This window comes from Plectropomus leopardus, chromosome 21 (assembly GCF_026936395.1).
Source record: "Plectropomus leopardus strain MGB_pleo_1.0 chromosome 21, ASM2693639v1, whole genome shotgun sequence".
In the NCBI taxonomy this organism is placed as follows: domain Eukaryota; kingdom Metazoa; phylum Chordata; class Actinopteri; order Perciformes; family Serranidae; genus Plectropomus; species Plectropomus leopardus.
The window spans coordinates 22,437,715-22,462,417 of record NC_142196.1 but is presented as its reverse complement, the minus strand read 5'-3'; the positions used below and the strand labels follow the sequence as shown (position 1 = coordinate 22,462,417).

The 24,703-nt window shown below is 38.4% G+C and overlaps 2 protein-coding genes across 10 annotated transcripts in view; both read left to right on the top strand.

The window, feature by feature from the left end:
* Positions 1 to 24,703, top strand: part of myo3a (myosin IIIA) — a 77,593-nt gene that overhangs the window by 37,427 nt on the left and 15,463 nt on the right. For 3 of the 9 annotated variants that reach the window (XM_088071978.1, XM_088071976.1, XM_088071975.1), the window contains exons 8-26: positions 1,858 to 1,923; positions 2,042 to 2,197; positions 3,883 to 3,924; positions 5,158 to 5,260; positions 6,319 to 6,435; positions 7,754 to 7,858; positions 11,505 to 11,588; positions 12,262 to 12,464; positions 14,174 to 14,272; positions 14,388 to 14,502; positions 15,599 to 15,725; positions 16,146 to 16,356; positions 16,688 to 16,835; positions 18,497 to 18,650; positions 19,257 to 19,345; positions 19,457 to 19,586; positions 21,404 to 21,486; positions 21,739 to 21,780; positions 23,745 to 23,825. In XM_088071978.1, coding sequence (XP_087928104.1) covers positions 1,858 to 1,923; positions 2,042 to 2,197; positions 3,883 to 3,924; positions 5,158 to 5,260; positions 6,319 to 6,435; positions 7,754 to 7,858; positions 11,505 to 11,588; positions 12,262 to 12,464; positions 14,174 to 14,272; positions 14,388 to 14,502; positions 15,599 to 15,725; positions 16,146 to 16,356; positions 16,688 to 16,835; positions 18,497 to 18,650; positions 19,257 to 19,345; positions 19,457 to 19,586; positions 21,404 to 21,486; positions 21,739 to 21,780; positions 23,745 to 23,825 — 2,155 coding nt within the window. The remainder of the gene's footprint in view (positions 1 to 1,857; positions 1,924 to 2,041; positions 2,198 to 3,882; positions 3,925 to 5,157; positions 5,261 to 6,318; positions 6,436 to 7,753; positions 7,859 to 11,504; positions 11,589 to 12,261; positions 12,465 to 14,173; positions 14,273 to 14,387; positions 14,503 to 15,598; positions 15,726 to 16,145; positions 16,357 to 16,687; positions 16,836 to 18,496; positions 18,651 to 19,256; positions 19,346 to 19,456; positions 19,587 to 21,403; positions 21,487 to 21,738; positions 21,781 to 23,744; positions 23,826 to 24,703) is intronic. The other 6 variants (XM_088071977.1, XM_088071980.1, XM_088071979.1 and 3 more) reach the window with 6 other exon arrangements.
* LOC121960706 (tripartite motif-containing protein 16-like) lies at positions 8,758 to 11,407 on the top strand. Its single transcript, XM_042510537.2, has one exon. It carries the CDS (start codon positions 8,773 to 8,775, stop codon positions 10,474 to 10,476), a length of 1,704 nt encoding a protein of 567 aa, XP_042366471.2. The 5' UTR covers positions 8,758 to 8,772; the 3' UTR covers positions 10,477 to 11,407.

The window sequence follows — 24,703 nt, the reverse complement described above, 5'->3', positions numbered from 1 at the left end:
TTTACCTTAAACATTACCAAACAGAGACAAAAGATCGTCAAGAGCAATCCTCATTTGATGTTGTTTTCTATAATACCTTAATACATTTCTCATCTGTTAATTCTATTTTTTTGAATATATTTTTTTATCATAAAGTTTACAAGGGTTAGACACAATTCAACTCAATATATAGACTATTACAGTAAAATGCAAGCCATACAGGGTTCCTTCAACAAATACTACCTTTCTGATGGTCGAATGCATTGTGGGGCAGTTAGTACAAAAAAAAAAAGGTAGTTTTAAATTCCGTCTATACTGAATTTTATTTCAGTTAGTATGTTGGTGTGTTATGCTAGCCACCATTTGGGATTTGATGTAAATGAAATGGGTTAGTTGAATTGGAACGTTATCTACCAAGTTAGCTAGGATATGGTCAGATAGTGAGGTCAGCAAGACATAATTTTGGATTTGGTCTGATGGAAATTTAGGAAAGCTAGAAAGTTAGTCAGCTTGTCAGTTTTCTAATAGCTGTTCAGCTGGTTAGCTAACCAGTTTGTTTTCAGTGTCAAGAACTCATTATTACAATACACAGTTATAGCAACAAATGCATATTAAAATAACACAAATGCAAAACCCAATGTCATTCGTAACTTTATATCAGTCCACAAAGTTTCAAATGTTTATGTTCACTGTATGTGGATATTTAATATGTGAACATATAACATGTCAAATATATTACAGTACTATGTCTACATATTGTAGTACACAACACACATCCACATTGTATATTATACAAAACATACCTGTGTACTCCTGTGCACAGTCAGCGTACAGACCTAACCTCATTGAGACAAAAATATTAAAAGTGAAAAACCCCCAAATAAAAGAAATACAAGTACAAATACAACTCTTTCCTATGTGAAAGGCAGGGACAGATCGGATGACATTGTATGTCCAGAAGTCAAATCCCTGCTCTAAGTGTCACACTCTGGTGCAGACTAAAAATTAAAAGTTCTCTAATTATGCACACGTGTAAAGATTTAAGCTCCAATCCATTATTATGTGCAAAAGAAAAGATTCAAATATGTCTCACATACTGTACAGAGTAAATTTATGACAGTAGAGAGCATGTAAATACAACGTTTTCTTCAGTAATAGAGGTATAAATATAGATTTAAAATACAACCTTATATTTGTTTCTAGGGAATTAAACCTAAACAGTTATGATTTAAGTTCGACTCCACAAGACCCTCTTTGTCTTCAGGATAAGAAAAACGCTTTAATGGTCACAGCATTAGCAGAACAGTCTCCAAGTAAATGCTTCATGCATTTGCTGTCTATATAGGGTGTGTTGTGTGATAAACAGGAGATGCATGTCCTCTCATTAGACCAATTTATTGCTGTCAGAGCCAGCGTGAAAAAAGCCCCAGTACATTAGCAAGCAGCAGCGACTTCCCCAGCACTTGCCAGGAACCCTCATGTAAAAAGGTACTTAAAGCAGAACGAGGAATTAGAGCAAATTAGCTCATTTGTTTGCTGGCTGTGAGGCCTGGTTACTCTTGACCCTTTAACAACATGTGTCTGTTTAAAGGGAAACTTCAAGCCTTTAAGATGTGGTTATATATTTGATAGCGAGCGTTACTGACCATTGCTTTTATGTCATAAATTCAGCCCTTTCAATACCACCCGGCTGCATAGGTGGAGCTCCATTTGTTAGTGCCACTGCAGAAACGCCTCTGGAAGTCCTCGATGACGAATAGTTAAGCTTTCACTCCATCGTTCCACTCTGTGCCTCGGCCTTTTGTTCTCCAGTCCGCCTTCGTAAATCCCATCTCATCTTATCTTTCTATTTATCTTTTCAATTCCCTCCTTTAACAGAAATCCTCCGCCTACTCTCCACCAACCGGAGCTCTGGTCAGACGACTTTAATGACTTCATCTGCAAGTGAGTGCGGACGCTCGTGTGTTTGTTACACCTCTGTGAATAACAAATATTTACACTCATACATAACCACTTTGAATATAAATCTAAGAAATTCATTCCTCTGCATTTTTCCCCTCAGATGTCTGATTAAGGACTTTGAGTTGAGACCAAATGTGCCAGACCTGCTCCAGCATGTGTTCATCAAACAGATTGTTGGCCGAGAGAAAATCCTGCAGAAGCAATTGATTGAACTCATTGACCTCAACCAACAAATAGGAGTCATTGAAAAAACAAGGTATTGTCCAAACAATATTTGCATGCATGTTTTTAGGGCTGTAATCAACCAAAGAAAATCTTGGTCGACTGAAATTCTTCCCACTCTTCAACCAACTGAAAAAAATATTTCCTCTAGATTAAACCCCGTCCTGGTCATGGACTACAGATGAAAACTAGCCTTCTGGCTATATCTGACATATATACTGTTTATTATATGCATTGTGCCTAAGAAATATATACAATAAATCAAGAAAAAAACTGTGTGAATGGCCACAGTAGTCGCCACACAGTCTAAACAAACAAATAAAAACAAATGCCCAACCGGGTATATCACTTTCAGATGCTTAGTAATCCAGTCTTGAACTGCAGTGACTTTGGAGACTTTAAGCCCTATTTGCACTAATATTACACAGGGACCTCCAGTAATTTGTAATAATTGTGGAGGATGCCTGTAATTTTAATTTAGTGCAAATCAGCCATGCCCGTAATTTGTAAAATAAAAATTCCGGGGCAAATTACCTGCCATATTTTGGCAAACACAGAGGTCAAGGGATAATATTAGTCCTGTGTGAATCAGTATCTCTCTGATTTGCTTGTGATTTTTTATATTTTTATTTTATTTTATACTTTTAAATCAGTGCTCCCTTTTCTGCCTCTGTGCTGGTTGAGAATTAAGGAGGCTGCAGTGGAAATTATAAATGAATGTTGTGACAGCATTTTGGGTGCAGACTCATTTAACTACACAACATAGAGACCCATTCCCAGAAAGAGCAAGCTAAAATCCATCAGAAGAGCGAAATCTTAAACACTAATGAGATGGGTGACGTGTATGGCAGCATGTGGTAGGGAACATTTTTCTATCTTTCAACGGGCTAAGAGCAGGGATGGATATAAGTAAAACAGGATGCTATGTGGAGCCTTGACATCATATCTTGGGAATAATGTCAGTGAATTTGAGGAAAATACAGTAAAATACAGAAGTCTCCAGTGCAAATAGGGCTTTAGTAAAATAATCCTGTTGTGATAAAGGCGACACCGAATGTCTTCTGTGATTATTTACCTGATTTCAAACTATCACCAGCCGCCCAATCACAGTGGAGAATGAATAGGACAAATGCCACAAAAAAAATCATCCCAAAAGGACGAATACAAGTGCTGAACAACAACACTCATTTTCCAGCTGGGAAAAGAAGCACTTTGGTGGACACGCAGCCCTTTTAAAGTAACAACAGCGATTGGTGGACCAGTGAGAATTTGGTCAGACACGAGCATATCGACCAACATTTTACTAGAAGTTTACAGCCCTACAGTTTTCTGTCCCAAATCTCACATTTCTATGTTTAGTCCTCACGTGTTTAGAGTACTCCTATTTGTCTCACAGCGCGAGCAGAATTCACACACACCATTAAATGTTTGATAGATTTTGTTATAAAACCCCAAGAAAAACTTAAAGCCTGCAAGCCTCCCTGTCAGTGGGTTTTATATGGTAGGCTGCAGCTTAGCTTTTGCAGACAGTATAATCCAAATTACCCTCCTTGCAGGATGTTTTACAAGCCCTGTCACTCTCACATAAACAACAGCTCAATCCTGCTCCAGCTTCCACTCGAGGTGCAGGCTGCACTGCGTGAGTGAAAAAATGTTGGCCCAGAAAGTGTGTGTTGCCCTTATGGTCATGAAATGTTAATCCTATTTCTGTCGTTTAAGCCATCATGGAAAGACAGACAGAAGCACAGACAGTAAAGACAGGTAACATATGCCTATATGACCTTTATGCCGCAGTAGGAGTAGATGATAATTGGCTTTTTTTTTTTTTTGTTCAGTCGAAGCTCTTGTTGTAGTTGTGATCACACATGTATTTGCAATCAACTACATGGGCTGATTTTAGATTGGTTACATGCTTCCACCCTGCCAGCGTAAACATTGTCGTCCGTCTCATGAGTTGTCACGTTTTCCTTTTTTTTCTGCCCTTTTCTGTTTGTATCATCCTGTTATTTGATGCTTTAGTCTAAGTGCTTATGACCTTTGCTGTAAACCAACTACAGCAGCTGATGAGCCTGATGATGGGACATTACCACCATTATCAACTTAGTTATGATACTTTTTTTGGATGTGGCAGTCATTTTAAATGCAGCACTATATTTGCTGTTTGCTGCTACGTTGATACATATTGATAATTCCAGATTTCTTTATTGATAGTATTTAAAGGTATACTATGCAGGCATTGTTGGCAACCATTTGTAAACAAAATACTCAAACTTGCCCCCGCCTTCCTGTGCTGCTTGTATCTGGTACTACTTTTGTGCAATTGTAGAAATTTTAGATTTGCTCTAATGAAAAAGCCAACCAAGCTAACCACCAGCGCCTCCCCATCCACCAGAAAATAGTTTATAAAGGTTGCTTTTTGGGGTTGGAGGATACATGCCCAGAAAAATCCCAAACACAAAAGAATAAGATAATAAGAAAAATATTCAGAGGGCAGAGTCTCTACAAATATAAACACAACCACACATTTCTAGTGGGTCATAAGTGATGATTTTGAATGAGTCTGTACATTGCATTTTCAGGAAAATGCTGCATAGTGTACCTTTTTAAATGACTTGTCACAGTAAGTATTAAATATGTAAATGTATGATATGATGGAGGCCCTCTGGTACAATTTCCCTATAATGTATAATTTATAAAAGAGAATATCATGATCAGGTTGCCGTTTTGAATGATCTGACCTGTCGGTGTTTCACTGAGTAGAAGGAAAGATATTTGTGAATCTGGATGTGGTTTTAGTTCATGTAGTTGAAGCTTTGATTACACTGGCATTGTTTAGGATTTGTTTTAAGTACCATTTGCCTTTAACAAACACCATCGACAGCACTGTGCACAGCCACAGTATGTGCTCATAATACACCGAATTTAGACTCCTGAAATTGTCATGTAAACTTTATATACCTTACATGGCTCAGTGAAAGTTGTGGATTCTGTGAGTTCTAGGCATGAACGCATTCACACTAAAAGAGGAGGCCACATGAAGACACAGACTGACCCCGATGAGGTGGACGACCTCGCCACCCTCGAAGTTCTAGATGAGGTAAGAAAGTGGACAAACGGATCATTGAAGTAGCTATACGTCTCATAAAAAAACAATAATACTTTGCTATAGTCATGAGGAGAGAGATATGTAAAGAATGCCAATAATAATGTCAGATGCAAGACAACTCTCAAAATATTTCATGACAGAGGGCATCATTTAGTTCTCAGCTATGGAGACACAATGCTTTTTTAGACTGCATTTTATTCATAGTATACCCTTACAACAAGTTCCATTTTGTGGCATTCAGGATTTTTAAAATTGTATTACAGAATCCACTACTGAACTTTCAATCTCAGCTCAGAAAAATAAAAATTAAACATCCACATTTCCGTGACAACTGAGCAATCCCCATCTGCTGAGGAAGATAGTGTGATGCAATAAAAAGCTCCAGAACAGCTACTAAATAGACCTTACAGTGAGATTGTTTTGACCTCTAAGTTTATTGTTGTTAAACTGGCCAAAATGATTAAATTTACGCTGAGAAAAAAAAAGCAAAACAATTTTTATGCATTTTACAAAAAACATTTTGTGATATAAAGTAGTGATGATTGCATCCAAGGTCTGTTTTTTGAACACTAAAATTATTTGTATAGACACAATCCAAGGTCAGGCACTTTTATTTATTTATTTTTTTACCCCACTGTTTATGAGAACATTCAGCATAATGTCTCCCCGATCACCTGTGCTGTGAGTGAGAAATGCACGCCAGCATCTTTTGCACAAATAACATTTGGAACCATTTATCATATCTGAGCTCTGCATTGACGTATTGAATGATACAATCAGTCTCAGTTGCCAGCGGATATTTCCACCCATCCTTCAATATGCGCAGCTCTTCTGGTATGAGGGAGGCAGCGCTGCGCTGCTGTTGTTGATGTACCTGTCCTGGCAGTGTGAAGACAGGAGAATTAATCACCATATGACACGAAGATAATGCACTGACGTAACAGGCGTCACACAGGCTTTGACTATAGTCAGGACACAAGCTAAAGTATTGCTTGTTATCTCTCGCAATATACTTTGACGATTTGTTTTATTGTGCAAATCTTTTTCAGAACACGGTCACAGAGCAGCTTCAAAGCCGCTATGGACGAGATCAAATCTACACGTATGTAGGAGACATCCTGATCGCAGTCAATCCTTTCCATAAGATGGAGATATACACTCCCCAGGTGTGTGCATCTTTGTGTTTCTTTCACTCACCTGCGCTCGTACATTTTGTCAATAAGGCAATGAATGAAGCCGAGTACATCTCATTAGTGCCTCTGCAGTGCTTCAGTCGGCTGCATCCCATTTGGCCTCACCTGTGCACACACACACGCACACACACACACACACGCACACACACACATCCACACACTGTTCCCCTGCCTCTGCTTTAGCTCACTGAACATATTTTCCTCTCAGTCATCATGTTTTTCTTTGCCTCAAGTTTGTCGCTACTTTTCTTTTCTCTATTCCCAGAACAAAAATATATTGTGTCGTATGGACAGTTTTTCAAAAAGAAAATTTCCATTTGCTCATAGTGCAAACAACCCAATCACCAGAAGAAAATGTCAGCTTTTTGTAGTTTCTGTAAACCGTGATTACAGAACTTATGTATCATGTTAAAGTGATGTAGATTATGAGCTGACTTTGTCATCATGAGGTGGAGGGGATGGAGGATGGCATTACACTTATGCAAGAATACTGCCAAGTTGCAGACCACTTTTCAAAACCAACAAACAACAACACCAGTTAAAGAGTCATTGCTCCATTCCCTGCAGTTTTTGAGTCCCCAAACATTGGTGTTTACAGTGCCCCATTGCTGATTTTCCAGCAACTTTTTAGCTTATTTTGTTGCAAGCCATAGCTGTTTTTCTAGTGGCCCTTAAACACCAAATGTCGGTGTGTTGTATTGACCCTTCACTGTTTTTCCCGAAGTTTTTTAGGCAAACATGGTTATTTTGTAATGACCTGTTACTGTTTTTCCAATGGATTTTTAGCCCCAAATGTCGGTATTTTGTCATGTCCCATTGCTGTTTTTCCATTGGCTTTTTGGGCACTAAACATGGGTATTTTGTTATGGCCTATCACTTTTTTCCAGCAGGGATAATGATACCATTTTACTGAAACATTACTTGCATTTCCTGCCAGGGATAGTGGCCAGAAAGCTGTTTTTTTGCTTGCTTTTCAAGGAGAGACTGTGCACCAAAACCTTTTTTAAAAAAGAAAGTCAAAACATGATATTTTCCTCAAAATAACCAAGTGGTTTTTGTGCCCAAACAAAACCATAGTGTTGCATAAAATTTAAACATATCTGCTACGACATAACATACAAGTGTAACATATTCAGGGTTTACAGAAACATCACCAACTTTGTTTTTAAAGTTTGGCTTGAGTGCAAGTGCAAGTTTATTTTCTTCCACGTGCTGTTTACATTATGCTATCCACTATATTTATATGCCCTAAATTTGATTATTCTCTTACTGTCAACTCTTTTGTTTGTAGTACACCAAGATGTACATAGGAGCAAAGCGTACAGCTAACCCACCACACATCTTCGCTGTGGCCGACATCGCCTACCAGTCCATGGTGTCATATAATGCAGACCAGGTAATGTGTTGATATTCTTGTTGTTATTTGATAATAATTCATAAGTGCTGAAAGATACTTTTAACTCACCATGTCTCTGAGTTACCAAATATCCTTTTGTCATTTTGGCATTTAGTGTCACAGAAAATTCAAAATATAGATAAGAATATTTCTATTTTAATTAGTAATAGTAATATAGTTATCGTGGTTGTATTTTTACAAGGAGGTGTGGGTTGATTAATATGAGGAGCTTCATGAGGGTTATTATTTATGAATTCCACCAAAGAAGTTAGGTTTTGTTTGTCAGTGCAGTTTGTTGTTTATTTGTTGTTTGTATGTCTGCAAAATTACTGAAAATGTACTGGCCCAGTTTTTAATTCCATTACAACAACAAAATGCACCTTTTACTCAAAATTACATTCTGAATATAAACTGTTTTCTTCAAAAAGACTTAAAACACTTCATCAAAGTATATATTTTCATTATATTTTACCACAATATTGGGGTTTCTTTACATTTGTAGCAGTGATTTATGTGTCTTTTATATCTTTTGAGTTATTATGAACAATAAAACGTTTGATTAAACTTAACAACTCAGTAATTTAAAACCGGTGTCATCTCAGAGCTTGCTGATTCTAAGAATAGCTTACTTCCTGAAAGCAAAAGTGCTTTAAATGAGAAATGAGCTCTCTTGTAAACAATTGTAAAACACACATTATCTAGTCTGCTCTTCTTCCTGAATGAATAAAAGCTTGATAACCCCTCCATCCTCTTCCTGCTTTCAAACTCAGTCAGCTCCAGTCTGTCCACACATGTTCCCTCCTCATTAGATCTACAATGTTCAGATAGGTGTAACCAACATGTAGTCACAAGCAGGAGCTGCAGAAGCACATGTTGTTTAGATCTGAGCTCAAACTAGTTTCACTTCTGAGAAAATGAAACTCAAACAGTCATTACTACGAGGTGAAATGGCGCAGAAAGGAGTTCAGCTGGACCGGGAAACCTTCTCTTGTTTGATCTGTTTGGATCTGCTGAAGGATCCCGTGGCTATTCCCTGTGGTCACAGCTACTGCATGAGCTGTATTAAAACCTTCTGGGATGATAAGGATGAGAAGAAAATCCACAGCTGCCCTCAGTGCAGGCAAACTTTCAGCCCGAGGCCTGTCCTGGTGAAAAACACCATGTTGGCAGTGTTAGTGGAGGAACTGAAGAAGACCAGACTCCAAGCTGCTCCTGCTGATCTCTATTATGCTGGACCTGAAGACTTGGCTTGTGATGTTTGCACTGGGAGAAAACTGAAAGCTGTGAAGTCCTGTTTGATGTGTCTGATCTCTTACTGTGAGAAACACCTCCAGCCTCATTATGAATCGCCTGCCTTTGAAAAACACAAGCTGGCGGAGCCCTGCAAGAAGCTCCAGGACAACATCTGCCCTCGTCACGATGAGGTGATGAAGATGTTCTGCCGCACTGATCAGCAGTGTATCTGCTATCTCTGCCCTGTGGATGAACACAAAGGCCACAACACAGTCTCAGCTGCAGCAGAGAGGACTGAGAAGCAGAAAGAGCTCCAAGTGAGTCGACAAAACATCCAGCAGAGAATCCAGGACAGAGAGAAAGACGTGAAACTGCTTCAGCGGGAGGTGGAGGCGATAAATCACTCTGCCGACAAAGCAGAGGAGGACATTGAGAAGATCTTTACTGAGCTGATCCGTCTCATGGAGAAAAGAAGTTCTGATGTGAAGCAGCAGGTCAGATCTCAGCAGAAAACAGAAGTGAGTCGAGTCAGAGAGCTTCAGGAGAAGCTGGAGCAAGAGATCGCTGATCTGAAAAGGAAAGACGCTGAGCTGAAGGAGCTCTCGCACACAGAGGACCACAACCTGTTTCTGCAGAGCTACCCCTCACTGTCACGACTCAATAAATCAAACTCACCTAGCATCAATATCCGTCCTCTGCTGTACTTTGAGGACGTGACAGCGGCTTTGTCAGAAGTCGGGGATAAACTGCAGGATGTTCTGAGAGAGAAGTGGACAAACATCTCACTGTCAGTGGCTAAAGTGGATGTTTTACTGCCTCATCCAGAGCCTAAAACCAGAGCTGAATTCTTAAAATATTCATGTGAAATCACACTGGATCCAAATACAGCAAACCCTCAGCTGCTTTTATCTGAGGGGAACAGAAAAGCAACATTAATGAGAAAAGAACAGCCTTATTCCAGTCACCCAGACAGGTTCATTTTCATTTTGCAGGTCCTGAGCAGAGAAAGTCTGACTGGGCATTGTTACTGGGAGGTGGAGTGGAGTGGGAAACAGGTTTATGTAGCAGTCACTTACAAGGATATCTGCAGAGCAAGCTTCTTGGATGACTGTGGATTTGGAAAAAATAACAAATCTTGGGCATTTTGTTGTCACAAAACCGGTTATACATTTTATCACAACAGTGTCAGCACTCAGATCTCAGCTCCTCACTGCTCCAGATTAGGATTGTACCTGGATCACAGAGCAGGTATTCTGTCCCTCTACAGCGTCTCTGACACCATGACTCTCCTCCACAGAGTCCAGACCACATTCGCTCAGCCGCTCTATGCTGGACTTAAACCTTTCTCTTATGGAGCCACTGCTAAGTTCTGCAAACTCAAATAGTCAGATGTCATTGTATTTTATTTTCTTAAAACAGTTTTGTCTTTTATTGCTCACAGCTGACTTGCTGCTTTCCACACTTTGATTCTGTTGCTGATTCAACATGCTGAATTTGCCTGAATAACAGCTGACTAGTGCCAACGGTACGGGATCAATTGCAAAAACTAGTGTGACAGACGCTCATTGAGCAACACATTGAGCAACAGTCAACCGTCAACTTGATTCTGTTGCTGATTCAACATGCTGAATTTGCAACAGTCAACCGTCAACTTGATTCTGTTGCTGATTCAACATGCTGAATTTGCCTGAATAACAGCTGACTAGTGCCAACGGTACGGGATCAATTGCAAAAACTAGTGTGACAGACGCTCACCTACAGTCTGACATTGAGCAACAGTCAACCGTCAACTTGATGTGACATATCACATCTATGAGTTCCTTTAAGTAGCGACCCCTCATGTGTTTGTTTACCTAAAAACTGGTTGTTTGTATCGATGAATTTTAGTGTTTCTAATCTCCCACTGCGTCAAACTTGCGAGAAAAAGCATCAAATTTTCATTCAGCGTAGATATTTTTTTTCTTTTTCTACATATGTAAAGAAATTCCTAATTACATTTAGTTTTGTTTGGTAGACCAAATATTTTGTTGTTGTGAGGAACTGTAGAATTGTAATTATCCCCATCGTAATCAATAAGGAGATCATTATTTTCTTTTACATTGCTGAGAGTGTGTGGATGAAGATGAAACTGCATGAAATCATCAAACAAGAGTCATTCAATAGACTTTACTGATGAGATGTCTGAACAAATTGAAGGTTTAAACAATTAATAAACAAACTTGAAAAAAGTATTTTCTTCTTGCCTTCATTCCAGGGTATCAGACAAAGCTAACGTGAAACTGATATTGCATATCACAGACTGGACTATTGGCCTTAGCGGAGGTCTGCCCTTGTAGTTATTACAAATTTTACTTTGAATATCAGATAAAGGATTTAAATATATCGATATTTTTTTGTGATTTCCTGTTCACAGTGTGTCGTGATCAGCGGTGAAAGTGGAGCTGGGAAAACGGAGGGTGCTCATCTGTTGGTACAGCAGCTCACAGTTCTTGGAAAGGTGAGTCATAATGCAGGAATATAAAAGAAATGCTAGATTCATGTTCTCCCCATAGGACATCTATTTGTGACTGGCAAGAAGTTAAACTTAAAACCACTTAAAATGATGATGAAAGTGTATGAATAAGTCTCGGATGACCAGGTAATCTTTTTCTAGGGCTGCGTAACATGAGGAAAAAATACATTTATGATAAATATTACAATAGCTATATTGCTTGCCATAAACATATATGAAAGGGTATTCGGTTCTGCCTTTCTGCTGCTTTCAGTATACTAACAAAATGCAACAAATTCTTTTTAACATGATTTTACTGAAAAAAACACTGAAACCAAAATAGTTTGACAGTTTTGATCATCAACATCTGTGAGCCTTAAACTGAGAACCTGCACACCTCCAACACACTATCAATTTGTTTAAAAAACTGCACTCTTGAGGCAATTTAAACATCCTTCGATGGGTTGAGCTTCCAGCTGATGTCAGTCAGGATTTTCAACCAGACTAAAAAGAAAGTTCCATTTCAGTTCACTCCTTTTATAGTCTGGGATGAAATAAGCAGAGGCGGTATCACTTTTGATGGGAATACCATGAAGAGAAAGTAATTTCTTGACAATATGCTTATTACTTCCACTACATTGATTTCCCAGTTTCTGAGCTGGAATAATGTTTTATTCAGGCCAATAATCGGACGCTTCAGGAGAAGATCCTGCTGGTGAACAGCCTGGTGGAAGCATTCGGAAACGCCTGCACCGTCATCAATGACAACTCCAGCCGCTTTGGCAAATACCTGGAGATGAAGTTCACCTGCGGAGGAACCGTGGTCGGAGCACAGATATCCGAGTACCTGCTGGAGAAATCCAGAGTCATCCACCAGGCAGTGTAAATATCATCTGATATATTACCTACTATATCACACTTAAGTGCAAAAAAAATCTGCCATGCAAACCTATTCAAACTACAATTTTTTGATTCATCAGTATTCAATCATAAAAACATGTACTGTATTATTTCTGGGTGTCATTCTGGGCTTTTGCTTTGGAATTTGTAATCTTTTACTGTTTTACACCTGATTATGTCTTTTTTTTTTTTTTAACTTTATTGCCAGCCATCAATAACAAGCACCACCAAACAGACAACAAGTCAAAAACAAAAACAACAACAACAGCCTTGAGACTGGGCTACCCATATTGAAATATGTATACACATATATACACACATATATACCATATACAAAATCGAATAGTGATGAGACAAACGACTAGTTGAAAATAAAATAATAAAAATAATAAGTAGAAACATTTCCCATACTAGTACAAAATTCCTAACTCAGATAGTCTATGTCTTTTTTTTAATATAACATATTTGGCATATGGAGAAAATACATGCTATCTCCACCAGATGCACTATCACAATCAATGTTGCTACAAATCATTCACACATCCCAGGCTGTCGTTATCACAAAAAAAATCTACTGTGCATGTAGTAAGATGAAAATAATTCAATTTTTGTGATTTTTTTAAAATCTCAAAACATGACAAAAATCTAGCATTTAAAGGGTTAAAACTCTGAAAATTAATGAATATTTGACGTTTATGATTAGGAGTGATGTTTGTTAAAAAATAACTCCATGAAAGTAGAAAATAATATTGATGTAAAATATTTTTTAAAGCTTGATTTTTAAAAAAGGGCATTTTGTGCACAAAGCAACACAAGTGTGTGTAACATTCAAGCCGGCCCTAAGGGTTAATGTAAGCAATCTTATGATACTTGCTGTTATAACCTTCATTTGATTGTGACATTAGAAGAAATTTAAATCATTTATTAGTACATTTTCTGAAAGAACATTGCCAAGAAGGTTGTTTTTCTGTCTGCTGGTCAGAGATCAGTGTTTAATAGACTTTTGTCTCTCGTCTTTTCACCTCTGCTTCTCCATCTGAAACTGCTGGCATTTTGCCTTCAACCTGCACTTCAGTCACTCCATCTTTCCCTCTTATCGTGTGTCTGGGGAGTGGACCAGGTCAAGTGGAGGGGCTAGCTTATTTCCTGTTTGATCAAAGATTGTGGTCCTGTATGAGTCCTTAGTGGAGCTTCAAAGGCAGACTCGAGGATTTCGTTAGAAAACAGACACACGGTTCAGAGGGTCTGTTTTGGCTGCAAGCATTTTATGTAACTGCACTTCATCCTGTTATTGGATACTAATTTTGGGGGGATAGCAAACGTTTTTTTTTCTTCAAAGATGCATTCATATTTTATTACCTCTGCAAGGAATGTTATGTTTTCTGATTTGTTTGTTTCTGAGGGGGATTTTGATGTTTTACTATTCATATGTTTTCTAGGTGTGGTTTTCATATCAGCCAGTATAGGTTTCTACCACACCCTCAAATGTACTTTCTATATGTTTTATCCCCATTGTGCTTTGTATTATTTAAAACAATTAAACAAATAATTTGGCTCCCACACATGTTACCAAAATCCCGTTCAAACATCTCATTGACTTCAAGATGAGGGAACAGGGAGTGCTAAAATGCTAACATGTTTTAGGACGTAAGAACTGAATTAATGAGCTATGTCTTTGCATGTTTCCACAGAGGGGAGAGGAACTTCCACATCTTCTACTACATTTATGCCGGCCTGGCTGACAGGAAGAAACTCGCCCACTACAAGCTTTCCGACAACAAAACACCTAAGTAGGTTTGACGTCCCTCAGCCCTTCTCTGAAACACTGTTATTTCCCTCTCTCAGCACAAACTTCCTACTTCCTGAGAATCCTGATCTTATTTTGTTCCTTTTTGTGATTTGTAGGTATCTGCATAATGAGCACATTAAATTAGGGCCTGACATAGTGAGCAACACCTTCTATAAGGAGCAGTTTGATGCAGTGGAGCAGTGTTTCAAAGTCATCGGATTCACCCTGGAGGTAAAACTACGGCATTCATTACTGGCTGAAAAGTGGTTTAACAGCATAACCTTGATCCTGACATCTACACAGACATGCCCTCTTTTATATATTTCATATATGAGAATCAGTTTAACATGTAATCGCATAACTTAAGAATTAAAATTAGTGTATTAGTAGCTCCTGAGGTACGCTCTAATGCATGAGATGAAGCATGAAGCTACAGGCACATGTAGGCAGTCAGCTGTTGGCATTGTGCGAGCTAATGAGGCCCAGAGAACTGATTGCCTCTGGGATCTGCACGTCAATAGTACTTATCCTGTAATCACTTGGCAGTGCTGGAGGAACAACCTTCTCTCCTGCAGAACGCCTTGTCTTGCATGAAATCACAGTGTATGAAGATGATCTTTGAGGCAAGGTTATCTATTCTGCAACTTCACTAACCAGGACCCTTAGAGTAATAGAATAGGAAGAAAAAAAATACAATTTGACTCAACTCTGTTCTTTAAAATCTTACTTTTGTTGACATCTTTGGTGCTCTTAATCCTAATTTTCTTAATAAATTGTAAGGTTTGTCAAAAGGCACTATGATTATTATTAAGTCGCTGTCATTGTGGCTGCAAACAAAACACTACATCTTACATACAAAAGGACATTTGATTGGCCAATTTTAATACATGAACTCACTTAAAACTCACTTTTACAGACTTGCTTTTATGTGATGTCACCTTTATTTATTTATTTTCAATCTCTAACTTCTATTCATTTTGCTGCTCTTACTCTATTTATCCGTTCTTTATCCTTCTGATGTTCTTACTATCTTAATAACTTTTTCATGTATTACTTGTTCATTTATCTCTTATTCATCTGTTGTTATCTTATTATCTTTGTTTAATACCCACGGATGTACTGTCCTATTCATGTTGTCATGTTGCTTATTACTATTGCAGCGAATAATACTGTGAGATCTTAGTTTGTAGAAAGTTTAAGTATGAAAACAGACATTACAGTATCTTTAAAATGGATGTAAGAAGTATCTCTTATTCATGGTAACATCATACTGTCTCCCTGCCTCTGGGGTTATCTACAGTAACTCGCCGTCTTATCACCTCTGCAGGAGCTGGGCAGCGTTTACAGCACTCTCGCTGCCATCCTCAACTCCGGCGACATCGAGTTTTCTCCAGTTGTCTCTGAGCACCAAACAGACAAGAGCGACATCGCCAACATTTCTGTCCTGGAGAACGGTAAGAGGAGAGAGAGGCGTGGTGTGTGATGGTGTGAACCCAAATATGAGTCTGAATTTCCTCTGCGACACTCCTCACACTCCCTCCTCTGCTCCTCCTCATTAAAGTGTTGCTCTGAAATAGAATATCTATCAGTATTTCCAAAACATAATTACCAAACATACACCTGCAATGGTTAGATTTTAGAGGACATTATTCCTCTGCGGTAATATATTTTCTAAATTTGGACATCTTTGCTGAGTGGTAATTTACAGAACTGTGTAGATAAGGTTTATTAATTTAATGTGACTGATGAGTGTTCTCCATCACCTGCACAAGGTTGGACATTTGCACACCCTGTGCATGCATCACTTACACTTAGTCCACTTCAGAAATGTCATCCTCCTGTTTCATCCTTTTCCTTATCTAATGTCCCCTCAGTGGCATCGCTGCTGTGTATCCGCTCAGACGAGCTCCAGGAAGCCCTGACCTCCCACTGTGTCGTGGCCCGAGGAGAGACGATCGTCAGGCCCAACACGGTGGAAAAAGCGGCAGAGGTGAGAGACGCCATGAGCAAGGCTCTCTATGGCCGCCTCTTCAGCTGGATTGTCAATCGCATCAACGCGCTGCTGCGGCCCGACAGCCACCTCGGGTGAGAACAGGAGCAGAAACTGTGATGTGTTGTGTTTGGCTGTCATGAATGCAGAATGAGGTCATCTCAGGAAGCATGCAACTTGTGACAAGAGGCCATAACTAGAAAATTCTTCATTTTCAGAATGCATAAACTTCTGATGCAGACTAATTGTTATGTTATATAGAGGGAATACACAAAAATAAGTTGTATTAGTACTTATTTATTGTGTCTTACCCTCTTCACTGTTTAAATTGACAAAATGTACACATCTTTTGGATGCTGTCAAACTGCAGAGGGCAATTGACGCAAATAACAGAGTTAAGTGACATTTCAATCCTCTCACCTCCAGAGAAAATGATAAGGGCTTGAACATCGGCATCCTGGACATCTTCGGTTTCGAGAACTTCAAGAAGAACTCATTCGAGCAGCTCTGCATCAACATCGCCAACGAGCAGATCCAGTTTTACTTCAACCAGCACATATTTGCCTGGGAACAGGTAAACCAGCATTCACCTTAAACTATCACTGAAATCAAGAAATGCTCTCTGTATGCATTCTTCACCTCGGCACCACCTCATTTCCATCTAAACAGTGATAACATGGCGTCATTTGTCACTCTGCACTTTAAGAGAGATGGCAGGGGTAAAATATGCTGCTGTCTTTATTTACGGGAGAATGAGGTTGGCGATTGTCCCTTTATGCAGTCTCGTGGGTGTGTTTTGCCTTGAGGGGGCAGAGAATGCTTTGCTAATGTTAAATGATTTGGTCTCACCCATAGAGAGGAGCCATAAATCATCCCCAACGAGGGTCAATTAGGAGTTGAAGACAGTTAGCGTTTGACTTAATCTCACTCTTGGGTATTGTTGGCATCAGGCCCAGAAATACATTTGTTCTATAGTACCACCATATATGCAGAGCACAGGGGGAACGTACAGGGCATTGGCAATAATAATGTGTCACATCTACAGCAAAATAAAGCAGAAATGTTTCCATACATGTTAACATGTGTGGTTACATATTGTCCTGGTCGGTCTGCATCCATACAGATGTTTTGATGTGCTTTGTTTACCACACAGTGTGAACGTCAGGCTGGAATAAGCACACTGATTTGTGTTGTTTGTTCCCACTTTGTCCTTTTCCTCTTTGAATAGAAGTCTCCGGTAATGTTGCTGAGTCATAGCAGGAGCTCTGAGAGTCAGTCACCCTGATGTGATCAGGTTAGCTGAATATAAAGTGGAGGCCTTCGCTCCGTTTACGGGGGAGGGGAGCGTGTCACCAAGTATAATACAAAAAGAAGCAACAGTCACTGAATACTGGCATTGATTTTGGGTTGGTTTGGATGATAGCCAGTTTATGATGTCAGATGTCTCAAGTGTCATTGTTACCCCAAAGTTTAGACTTTCTGAAACTTCAAGCATGACATTAAAAATATAAAGCCATGAAAATGGCTGGTTAGAAGAAAAAATGTATTTGACCATTTGAAAGCTGAGCAAATTGGCTTGATTTCTGTCAAAAACATGGAAAGATGAGCAATGAGCAACAACATAAAAAATGATCCAAAATGTATCAAGAAATTCTTTAAAAAAAAAAAAAACTACAAAGGAATAAACTACCTGAAAATTAGTTGGGTTTTTTTTTTAAAGTTTTTTTTTAAAAATCAAGGAAAAAATATGCTTTAAAATGTAATTAAAATAATTTGTAACATAGTTTTAATTATGTAATTATAATTTGTATATTATATATATTATATTAATGAGCAAAAAAAAAAATGAAAAAACATGTCTATGATTCTATTATGAGTCGATGAATCAGATTCATTATGTAAATTCTTCGTGGGGACACCCCTAATTAAGTTTCTTTACTCAAAGTGATACCAGCATTCATCTTGTTCCTGGCGTTTCTCTTTTTTCACTGAACTGGCTGCTCTTCTTCTCTGAGGCTGATGGAGCCAGAGAGGACCATTCATTTGTCTCATAATAGGTGATAACAACAGAAAACAGAGATGGGTTTTTCACACTATTAAGTTTGCTGCTTCCACCAAACTTTATACAGTATTTTAACCTACTGGAAACTTTGTTGGGCACAATAAAAACAGAAAATCTGGGACATCGCCTTGCAACTGCAACGAAATTCAACCGCCTATGTTTTTTCTGTCCAGGATGAGTACCTGAATGAGGAGGTTGACGCTCGGATGATTGAGTATGAAGACAACCGTCCCCTCCTGGACCTGTTCCTGCAGAAGCCCATGGGGATGCTCTCACTTCTGGATGAGGAAAGTCGCTTCCCACAGGCCACCGACCAGACCCTCGTAGGTCAGTGGTCTTAAGCACCTTTTTTTAATACACTAGAGGGATTTTTTTCTGTACAGTTCAAATTCGCAATGCAGGTGGCGAATCTGCTCACATCAAAACCTTTTATTATCTGCAACAAGTGTTGCAGTTTTTCATCACTGCATGTATATAATGTTTTGATGCAAAATATTGTAGTAGTGTTTATACATCACTCCCCCGCTGTGTAAAGGCCTTCAGGGTGGGTTACCTGTTTACAACCTTTTTTAACTGAGCTGTAACACCCATTATTACATGTCCTCTTATTGCTTTTATTTTTGAGCACTTACCAGTCTCACCAAAACAAATGATAACAAGTGACTTGTGGAGCAAAGAGAGACTAGAGGCTAATTTTGTGCACTGAAATTTTTATATCTAAATCAACATATCTGAAACTGAAAGTGTTTCTCTGCCTGAGAGGGCTGAAATTAATCCCTTTTTATAGCGTTAATAAACAGTCTGTCTTTGATATTGAGAGGCATAATTACTTTTAGATAAGTTAAGATGAGGTAAAACACACTTATAAGAGTCAGAGAATGTATTTGTAGTGGTTGTGGGGATGTTTAATGAATGTTTCCCTGAACATTTTAGAGAAATTTGAAGATAACCTAAAGACCAAAAACTTCTGGAGACCAAAGAGGGTCGACCTTGGCTTTGGGATTCACCACTACGCTGGAAAGGTAATTGATGTTTGATTCTATTATTGTGTGCACAGATGTTGTATTTTGAACAGAGGCTACATGATGTGCATTGGCCTTCACATGACAATTCTCTCTCTGTAACACTCAAAGGTGATTTACAACGCTGCAGGCTTCTTGGCCAAAAACAGGGACACGCTACCGGCCGACATCGTCCTGCTGCTGAGGTCGTCAGAGAACGAGCTCACTCGCAAACTCGTCACCCATCCCCTCACCAAAACAGGTAATAAGGAAAAACTTTCTTCTTAGAAAACAGGAAGAAAAATAAGAGGTTTGTTTGCTATACTCTTTTAATTAGTTTAGAGGCAGCATTAAAAGTAAGACAATAGGGTATTGTTACCTGTTTTAGCCCGGCTTTCCTCTCCTGTGTGCCAGACTTTTGTTGTAATAAGCTTGGCAGCGAGACCGTCCTTTGTTGGCAGAGCGGGCAGCCAGCTCTGTCAAAATCGAATCACAAAGCCAATAATCACATAATCACTCTCTTAAAGTAGTCCTAAAGCTGTCGTCGAGCGTTGCTGCTTCATTCCTAATCAACAGTAACTCACACAAGAGGAAAGACTTATGAACTCCTCTGGTATCTGCTCCATTGTGTTCCTTAATTTAAAGGTCCAGTGTGTCGGATTTAGAGGCATCTATGGGCTGAAATGCTGTTTAATATTCACAATTATGTTTTCATTACTTTATAATCACCTGAAATTTATAATCATTGTGTTTTTGTTACCTTCAATAGCCATTTATATCTTAATAGGGAGCCAGCATAGCTCTCCCACAAGTTTGGCATACAGAAGTTTCAGCTCTGCAACCTCACCGCCAGATGCTACTAAATCCTCCTCACTGGCCCTTTAAGTTTTGATTTATCAACAGTTTTATTTTTCACAGTGTATCTCAAATAGATAGATAGATAGATAGATAGATAGATAGATAGATAGATAGATAGATAGATAGATAGATAGATATCCTATATACCTATATTGTCAATAGGTGCAAGTCACAGAGTACAGATTAATGTTAACTGTTGTATATTTCTGTGTCATATTGTTTGTGCTTTATGTGTTTTTATTATATTTTTACCTTTTCTGCAACATAAAGTGCCTCTTGGCAACCATTAAATTGAACTGAAATGACTTGAACTAGACAGCACTGAAACTTAAAAATACATATATATTTTTGGTATGGCTTATTGGGTGCTTAATTTTTTTTAATGGTTAAGTTGCGTTGCAGTCATTTTATTTACATGTTTTAACAAATAAATTCAAATTGAAAAGCATTTCTTATTTTTGTAAATGCAATACATTATTACAATGTACTTAGGATGGCATTATATTTGGTAAAGAGCAGATTATGACTTGTTTAGCACCCTAAAGTTTAAGTTTAGGACCTTGGACTGGAGTACAAAGACTTGAGACTTACTCGTGAATTTCAAAAGAATGAATTGATTCCACCTCTGATGTACACCGTAAGCTACTGTAGGAACTTTACATTTGCTCTTACAGAAAAGCCGATACTTTAACAAGCTAACGAAGCTAATCGCCGGCACCTACCTGTCCAGCAGGAAACAGGCCAACTCCATGTCGCTCTTCATCCCCGTTTTCTCCTTCGGTGCTCACCAGTAAAAGTGAAAGCCAACCCCAGATTAACTCAAGTTTTGGAACATGCCTTGTCTGCTTGGCATTTTGCCTCACAATATTTTTTGGCACTGTGTCCATGATTTTTGTAGCGTCCTCTTTGATGCGTGCTGCTGCTTTTGTATAAAGTCCCGACCTCACCTGAGTAGTTTTATTGGCTGGAGGATACACACCCAGAAATGCCCTGAACTAAACTAAATAAGAAGAAGATCAAAAAATACAGGCTGTCTTTGCAGGTAAATGCACCGCCGCACAGTTCCAGCGGGTCATGCATGATGATTGTGAGAGATTACTTCTGTATGTGTCTGATTTTTTGGGGAAAATCCTGCATGGTACACCTTTAACTTAACCCTCATAAGTAAGTAAGGGCAGTTTATGTTAACGGACTCTCATCCTCTCTTTGTTTATTTCACAGGCAACCTTGCCCACACCAAGGGTAAAGGCATAAACACAATGCGCAGCCCGCGGACCCCGACACGCACCATCACTTTCGCCAAGGTACTTACAGCACTGTCTGCATCATCGCTGCATTATCCTCTTCATCAAGAACTTCCCCTGAAAAGTTGTTCAATCTATTTTTTCTACTCTCACTACCAGAAAAACACTCTTAAATTCACAAGCCAGCCTCCCTTGTCTCTTCAGTGTTTTTTATTTCTGCTCTTACAAACTGCAATTAGAGCTTCTTCTATTCTAACTTGTTTTTGTCTCCTTTTTCCCCATATCTCTGTCTCTGCCTTTCTATTGTAAAAGATGGGAGTGTTAACCTTATACAGTTCTTTTTCTTTCAGTGAGGTAATGAACATATTTCCATATAGTTTGTGTTTTAGTGATGTAGACTACTCGCTCTAGATCTCCTAGAATGTAAAAATAGGTTTAAATTTAGTCATTTGTCTGTTACTGTCAGAGGCAGCTAAATTTTGTGTAGAAGTTACTCAATTTTATTCAACCCAATTGCCATACAACCACGGATATGTTTCATTTGTATGTTATCACATAGCAGCAACGTTAAAACTTTGCGTTTCTTAACATTTCAACAACACTGTGGCTGACGTGGTCAGGTGAACACACAAAAAACACTTGGATGTTGTTTTGAAAAGATCATGTTTTGGTTTAAAATACCCACTTTTGTAATACTACAGCTGTACAATTATCAAAATATTATAAAAATTGTAACATAGCCAAGTGCAATATCCAAATCACAGGAGCTGCAGATTTTTTTATAAAAGTAAGATGTGTCACAACAGACAATTATGCATAAAGAAACAGTGCTACAGAGATGCCTCGGCCTACAAATCATATTTCAAACGTAAGGGAACATGCTTATGAGTCAAAAACCCCACAAAAATCATATCACCATTTTTATATTTTTGTTTAATGGAAAATGAAATGCAAATGTTACATTGTAGTCATATTGCAGTTTTAATATCTGTCAAAATAATTGCAGTATTTTTTTATTTATTTTTTTTGCACACCGTGCAGCCCTACTATCCAGGCAACATAGCAATGTCTCTGTATAGAACAAACACTGTTCGTTGCACTGTCCTGGCAGAAAAGACAGCAGCTGGTCACAAAAAAAACACCTATGCTTGGTGGTTGAAAAGCAGCTCGAAAGGCATCGATGACTGATTTAAAAAACAAAACAAAACATAATCAGTGGTCTGCAGTTCGGCAGGCATCTCGCCAAGGTGACCCACCATCCACCATCCTTTCCACATCCCGATGACAAAGTCAGCTCATACACTGCGTCACTGTAGAAGCATTGATATGATATGTATAAAACGTAAACATGTAACCTGTCCGTGGTTGGCAGAAACATACAGTGCCGTTTTCTTCTGGCAACTGGGCTGAATTTTTCAAAATTTATGCACTGAAAGCTATTTTCTCTAGATGCATACAGTCTGTGTACATGCCATTATTTTCATGCATGTGTGAAACCCTCAGAATACTGAATTCATAAAGACTTCCCCATCTTCATTTAGTCAATGTAGATGTATGTGTTGTGTAGTGTAGTGGATTCTATGTTTATAGCACCATGCCCCATGCTGATGCCTAAACTGACTAAAATGACTTACTTAGTGTCTCTAATCTAAGTTTTTTTAAAAATGCTTTAAAAAAGTATTAAAACTTTAAATTCTACAATCAGAGCATTCAATAATCAGCTTGAGTCAGTCGCCAAATGAGCAAATTACAACGTACTTTGGTGAATTTGTTTATAAACTGTGACAGAACACGATTGCAGTGCCTGCAGGCTTGAGGCAATTTCTTCACCTAAAAGCAATTGACAGTAGCTACATTTAAATGAACTGTGTTTGATGAGTTCTTGAATCTATTTCCATTCATCTGCATATGTTAGACAAAAAGCTCATCAAAGGCTTCGCTCTTAAGAGCCACAATGAGCATTCAAAATGCTACCAACACTATCAGCCTGATGGTGTGCTATAAACTGGTTTCACCCCGGGGTAATAGTGCACAGAATTAGATGTTGAGCTGGTTAATATGTTACCAAATATATGCAGGTTAATACATCTGTGTGTGTAATTTTTATATTCATATCAATGTGGCATTCTGTATTGTTGTAGAGAGGAAATACTGTGCGTTTTTATAGTCAATCAAATCAGTTTTGAAGCATAAAGTTCTTTATTTTGAATCTGTCTGTCTTAATTAAGAATTTTAGCACTTTTTGAAGTAATAGCTTCAGCTGATTCTTTATTTGGCACTTGTTCTTTGTTTATCCATTTTATGCGTCTCTTTTGCAGCTTTCTCCGGAATTAAAGCTCGCCCCTGAAAAAAAATTCGTGCTTCCTGTGCCTCTTGATGACACAGTACAAACGCAAACGGTGATTGGTGATTTTTCAAAAGAAGATGAAAAAGTTTTGATCAAAACATGGTAGACTGAAAAATTGTAATGAAAATATGATCTACATTACAATTTTAAAGTAATACTTCACCACTCACATGCTCATTTATGTATCAGTCACCCACCCTGTGTTACGCTGTACTCATGAAGAAAACTTTGGTTTTTGGATCCAAACATTGAGAAAATTTTTGATGATTTGAATTGAAAGGGCTCTGCCATTTCTGGTGGGAGACTGAAAAGAAAGTTAAACTTGTCTATGCCAGACTCTATTGACAAAAACAGTAATTTTACCTGTCTGTTAGTTTGACTGCGTTATTGAGGGCTTTGGTGTTTTTAAGGATTAGTTCCAAATCACCAAAATCATAAAATAACACAATCTAACAATTCGAGGCAGCTGTAGACCAGCAGCTCCCATGTGAAGTGAGGTAAAATTACTGTTTTTGTCATTGGAGTCTGTCTGCAGTTAAGTTCAGTTCCCTAATGGAAAGGGCTGTATGTTTGGGAAGTATTGAGCATAAACTAGATAAATGAGACTTGTTTTATACTGCGTGAGTTGTATGAGAGTTTGTAAACACATGCTCCCTAAGTCTTAAATTAGAATTTTAAACTTAAGAATTTTGTCAGTTTTTGGATTCATCGTTCACTGTGGTGGCCTAAACAAAAACAAAGCCTAAAACAAAGTTTACTTCACAATTTCAGCGTTACTCGCGGTGTGTAACTGATATACAAATCTTTATTTGGGGGGTTGAAGTATTCCTTTAATGATGTGAAGCACCTGCAGGTGTGCTTCACTTAACACAGTTACTAATATTGTACATTAATTTCATCCTCCTTGTGCTCATCTTCCTGCTTGGCTTT

What these genes read in the sequence shown, in the direction of transcription:
- LOC121960706 (XM_042510537.2), top strand. Translation starts at nt 8,773, where the DNA reads ATGAAACTCAAACAGTCATTACTACGAGGTGAAATGGCGCAGAAAGGA.